General features: G+C 45.6%; 1 protein-coding gene across 1 annotated transcript; it reads right to left on the bottom strand.

Moving 5' to 3' along the window:
• Positions 1–264: 264 nt before the first annotated feature.
• LOC102762460 (ATP synthase subunit beta, mitochondrial-like) lies at positions 265–2,414 on the bottom strand. The gene is given in 4 exon segments (XM_015564668.1): positions 265–421; positions 424–1,131; positions 1,134–1,351; positions 1,810–2,414. Coding segments are annotated over 4 exon segments (1,581 nt in total). The 5' UTR covers positions 2,397–2,414; the 3' UTR covers positions 265–353.
• Between the last annotated feature and the right edge of the window lie 3,449 nt (positions 2,415–5,863).

Genomic DNA, 5,863 nt, shown 5'->3' with positions numbered 1-5,863 from the left:
CACAGACTCAAGAACTTGGGAATATGATATGATTAGTTGTACTATTATACTTGTATAAGTCACTCTAATGGGTATCAGGAATGTTTCATTGAGCATTTTTTTTTTTTTTTGGAGAGATGGACATTTTATTGGAAACCTACTTGTATAAGTCACTCTAATGGGTATCAGGAATGTTTCATTGAGCATTTTTTTTTTTTTTTTGGAGAGATGGACATTTTATTGGAAACCTACTCTTCAGACAGAACACAATGTCTTCAATCAAGGCTCTCAGGTGCCTTAACAGAGAAAACTGAAATTTTGGGATTAGGGTCAAGGAGAGAGAGACAGCTTGGAGGAAGAGCGCTGGGATCCCCTCAAGAATGCTCTTCGGCCAGCTTAACAGCTTCTGCCACAGCTTCTTCAATGGGTCCCACCTTAGAGAGGCCTGTTTTGGGAGATGGTCATATTCACCTGCCAAAATCTGTTGGAATCCTTTGATGGTCTCCTTCAGGGGTACCAACTTCCCCATATGACCTGTAAAGACCTCAGCAACCTGGAATGGCTGAGACAAGAAACGCTGTATTTTCCGTGCACGGGACACAGTCAACTTGTCTTCCTCAGAAAGTTTATCCATACCCAGAATGGCAATGATATCCTGGAGGGATTTGTAGTCCTGTAGGATCTTTTGCACCCCACGGGCAACATCATAATGCTCATTGCCAGCAATGTTGGGCTCCATGATGCGAGAGGTGGAGTCTAGAGGATCCACAGCTGAGTAGATGCCCAGTTCAGCAATAGCACAGGACAACACTGTGGTAGCATCCAAATGGGCAAAGGCAGTGGCAGGGGCAGGGTCAGTCAAGTCATCTGCAGTCACGTAGATAGCCTGTACAGAAGTGATAGATCCCTTCTTGGTAGTGGTGATTCTTTTCTGCATGGTACCCATATCAGTAGCCAGGGTAGGCTGGTAGCCTACAGAAGAAGGGAGTCTACCCAATAAAGCAGACACCTCTGAGCCAGCCTGGGTGAAGTGAAAGATGTAATCGATAAACAGCAGCACATCTTGACCTTCTTGGTCTCTGAAGTATTCAGTCACAGTTAGTCCAGTCAGAGCTACCCAGGCACGAGCACCAGGTGGTTCATTCATTTGCTGTACACCAGTGCTACCTTGGAGGTAGCAACTTTTAAGTTGATAACACCAGACTCAATCATTTCACGGTATAAGTCATTGCCCTCTCGTGTTCTCTCACCAACACCAGCAAACACAGAATAACCACCATGGGCTTTGGCAATGTTGTTGATTAACTCCATGATCAGTACAGTCTTGCCAACTCCTGCACCACTAAAGAACCCAATTTTTCCACCTCCTAGGGAGCCAGGAGATCCACAACCTTGATACCAGTAACCAAAATTTCCTGCTCAACACTCATCTCAATGAACTCAGAAGCCGCAGCATGAATAGCAGCAAATTGTTTGGTTTTGATGGGGTCTCTCTCATCAATAGGTTCTCCAATGACATTCATAATTCTGCCCACGGTCTCAGGACCAAGGGGAATTCTGATTGGTGCACCAGAATCCAGGACTTTCTGGCCTCTAACCAAGCCTTCTGTACCATCCATGGCAATGGTCCTTACAGTGCTCTCACCCAGATGCTGGGCCACCTCCAACACCAGCCTGGCCTCCCTGCCTTGTACTTCCAGGGCATTTAGGATGGGCGGCAGTCCCTCGTAGAACTGGACGCCCACCACTGCACCCATGACGGCCACGATCCGCCCGGTGGCGGCGCCTGGCAACTCCTGCACCACTAAAGAACCCAATTTTTCCACCTCCTAGGGAGCCAGGAGATCCACAACCTTGATACCAGTAACCAAAATTTCCTGCTCAACACTCATCTCAATGAACTCAGAAGCCGCAGCATGAATAGCAGCAAATTGTTTGGTTTTGATGGGGTCTCTCTCATCAATAGGTTCTCCAATGACATTCATAATTCTGCCCACGGTCTCAGGACCAAGGGGAATTCTGATTGGTGCACCAGAATCCAGGACTTTCTGGCCTCTAACCAAGCCTTCTGTACCATCCATGGCAATGGTCCTTACAGTGCTCTCACCCAGATGCTGGGCCACCTCCAACACCAGCCTGGCCTCCCTGCCTTGTACTTCCAGGGCATTTAGGATGGGCGGCAGTCCCTCGTAGAACTGGACGCCCACCACTGCACCCATGACGGCCACGATCCGCCCGGTGGCGGCGCCTGGCTTAGGTGCCGGAGACATTTGGACAGCATAGTCTCTGGCAGGCTGAGGCACTTCCAGGGCAGCCCGCAGTAAGAGCTGGGCTTGGGGTAACAGCGCTGAGGGCCTGAGTCTTCACAAGGCCCCGGAGGCCGAGACTGCGGCCACACGACCCACAAGACCCAACATGGCAGAGTCCGGGTGGAGACTGAACCTCATTGAGCATTTTATAGGAGTGTTTTTATTTGGTTTGTCTTTGGGCATCAGAATCTTAACTCATTTGTTAATTGAAGTCCACCTGGTCTAGGCATGTGGTTATAATGATATCTGGATGAAATATTTAGTTCAAATATATGAATATAGCAAATAGATTACCTAAGAGTAAGAAAACTTTATAGCAAATGAAATATACAATAGTACAGAGCATCTACTATGTGCTTGGTGTTCTGTTAGAGAAAGCTGAATAAGTTATGAATCTGTGCCCAAGAGCTTATAGCATAACTAGAGGCCTGGTGCACAAAATTTGTGTGTGTGTGTGGGGGGGGGTGGGGGGGTTGTCCCTCAGCCTGACCTGCACCCTCTCCAATTTGGGAGCCCTCAGGAGATGTCCTACTGTTGGCTTGGGCCTGCTCCCCATGGTTCTCTGCTCTCTACAGGGCCTGCCTGATGCACACCACAGTGATGGGCAAGTAGGCCCTGCTGGGTGCTGCCTGAAGGGCCTGCTTGTCTGCTCATGGGTCACCCCTGCAGCAGCCAAGCAGGCCCTGCTCGGTTCTGCCTGCGGCCCTGCTTGCCTGCTTGCATTGGTGCACTTTCCTGCTGGGCTCATCTTGCCAGGGTGATACTGCCAGCATCTTGCCCCATCCACTATGGGTGCCATCATCTTTTTTTCATGGAGTGACAGTTAATTTGCATATCACTCTTTTATTAGCTAGGATAAGGATTACTAAGATATAAGATGTAAACAGAAGATTTCTTTATAACATAGCTAATGCTATGATAGAGGCATACAATAGACTATCCTATATAATAAAAGCCTAGGTGGTGTCACATTCTCGTGCAATGCCATCATGTGACACCATCGCACAACGTCAGCACAAAATGGCTGCCGCAAGATGGCCACCCTCACGTCATCACAAGATGGCCACCACAAGATGGCCATTACAAGATGGCTGCCACCAGATGGCTGGCAGGGGAGGGCAGTTGGGGGTTAACAGGTGGGCAGGGTAGAGCAGCTGGGTAAAACCAGGCCTGTAGGGGAGGGCAGTTGGAGATGATCAGGCCGACAGGTTAGGGCAATTGGGGGTGATTGGGCCAGCAGGGGAGGGCAGTTGCAGGTGATCAGGCAGGCAGGGGAGCGGTTAGGGGGCGATCAAGCTGGCAGGCAGAAGCAGTTAGGAGCCAGCAGTCCCAGATTGTGAGAGGTTTGTCTGACTGCTGGTTTAGGCCTTATCCCACAGCGATCAGGCCTAATCTAGCAGTGGGACATCCCCCGAGGGGTCCTAGATTGGAGAGGGTACAGGCCGGGCTGAGGACATCTCCCTCATGCACGAATTTCATACACTGTGCCTCTATTATCTTATATATAATATATACTATATATATCCCATATGCTTGGTATTTCAGAGAGTATCTTTTAGTCTCAACTTGCTAAGGCCTGGGTGAAATTTGTTGCTAGGATTTCCTGAGGGAAATGTTCACTGATTTTGATTTTACATTTTATGATCTCCTTGCCTAACCTCTTTTGGCACTGGAATGGCTAATGCTAATTTGAGAGACTGCTCTTTTAAACCACTTTGCAAAATTTGAAATTTTTAAAATTCGGAATCTTAAATATTAAACTTGTATCTTAAGAGAAAGAACATAAAATCCTGATTCTATTTCTCTGCAGCTTTCAGGGTCTATCCTTACAGAAGGATGATTGTTTTGTTTGCTCTAGGCTGCTGAGAAATTCATATCCTGACATGAGAAAAAAAACTAAGGCAGAATGAACCTGGGGAGTATGGGGCATAGGAAATATGAAATACTTGGATTTGTTACTAGATTTTATTGGAATAAAGGGCCATGAAACATCCTTATTGTATCTGAAAATGGGAAGCTAACAATCTTCATGTTGCTTGTGGTTTATTTAGGGTGCTTGGGAATTTACTCTTATAATTTAAAGGGATGGGAAATGTAAGGATGGTGATATTGAATGGTTATTTTTGGAGCATTGGGCAACTTACAGCATGAAAAAGACAAATTCAGGTTTCAAAATATCTGGCTCAGGGAGCAAAAGGAAAGACAGTATGTAACTCTTTTGCAGGAATTCCCTTCTGAAAATAGTTGGTGCACTGAGATTGCTGGAAAGAAATAGCAGAAATTGATTTTCAAGAAGTACATTTTACATCAGGCTTTGGAACATACATATGCATGGAATATGTGTGTTCATCTGTGTCAACAGCAATAAAATTTCTAGAAACAATACCAACCCTTACAATATTCCATTCACTGTGATATTTCCTCCTTTATTCTATTAAAAAGTTTCCAGAAACAACACTGTGATGTTGTGATTTATAAGATATTTGGTCTTCATCCACAATTCTTGGATCATAGCACCCTAAACTCATGGAATTTCCTGTGTTTAGAAAGGATTTTGGAAAACACCTGAGGAGAGGAGCTCCTTGCTGGAGAACTGGACCATGTGTTAAAGGTTTGGATATTTTAGTCCCATCCCTTGAACTCTGGGGAGAAGGGCTTAAGGTTGAATCAATTCCCAATGGCCAGTGATTTAATCAATAATGTCTATGTATTGAAGTCTCAAAAAACCAATATGGTGGGTTTCAGAGAGCTTCCTGCAAGGTGAATACATGGTGTGTCAGGGAAACTTGTGCACTAGGAGAGGGCATAGAACTCCACCCCTTCCCACATACCTTGCCTTATGCATCTCCTCCATCTGGCTGTTCCTTAGTTATATACCCTTATGCAATAAACCAGAGATCTAATAAGTAATATGTTTCTCTGAGTTCTGAGAATTTCTTTGAGTTCTGGGAGCTGTTCTAGCAAATTAATTGAACTTAAAAGGGGGGGATGTAAGGATCTCTGATTTATAGTTAGTTGTTCAGAAGTGCAGTTGACAAACCTGGGTTTACAGTTGGCATTCTGAGTTAGAGAGGGTGGTTGGAACCTCCAACCTGCGGCCAAATCAGTCAGAAGTACAGGTAACCTCTGCTTGCATCTGGCATCGGAAGTGTGTATGTGTGTGTGTGTTTGGGGGTGGAGGGGGAGTGGTGGTGGTGGTGGTGGTGGTTGCAGTCTTGTAGGACTGAATGCTTATCTTGTCAAATCTGATGGTATCTCTGGGAAGGTTGTGTCAGGATTTAAATTCTAGAAAACCTGTGAGTATTTGAGCAATTTGAATACTAACCATTGTAATGTTCCAGTACTGTGATGGCTATTCTTAATCTTTTCTTCTTCTTCTTCTTCTTCTTCTTCTTCTTCTTCTTCTTCTTCTTCTTCTTTCTTCTTTCTTCTTTCTTCTTTCTTCTTTCTTCTTTCTTCTTCTTCTTCTCATTCTTTTATTCTTTCTACTAGAGGCCTGGTGCACAGAATTCATGCATGGGGGGGCAATCCCCTCAGCCTGATCCTGGGGATCAGGCCTAACCCGGAAGTTGGAC

Source organism: Myotis davidii, unplaced genomic scaffold (genome assembly GCF_000327345.1).
Source record: "Myotis davidii unplaced genomic scaffold, ASM32734v1 scaffold819, whole genome shotgun sequence".
NCBI classification, from domain to species: domain Eukaryota; kingdom Metazoa; phylum Chordata; class Mammalia; order Chiroptera; family Vespertilionidae; genus Myotis; species Myotis davidii.
This window is presented reverse-complemented; position numbering and strand designations above follow the sequence as displayed.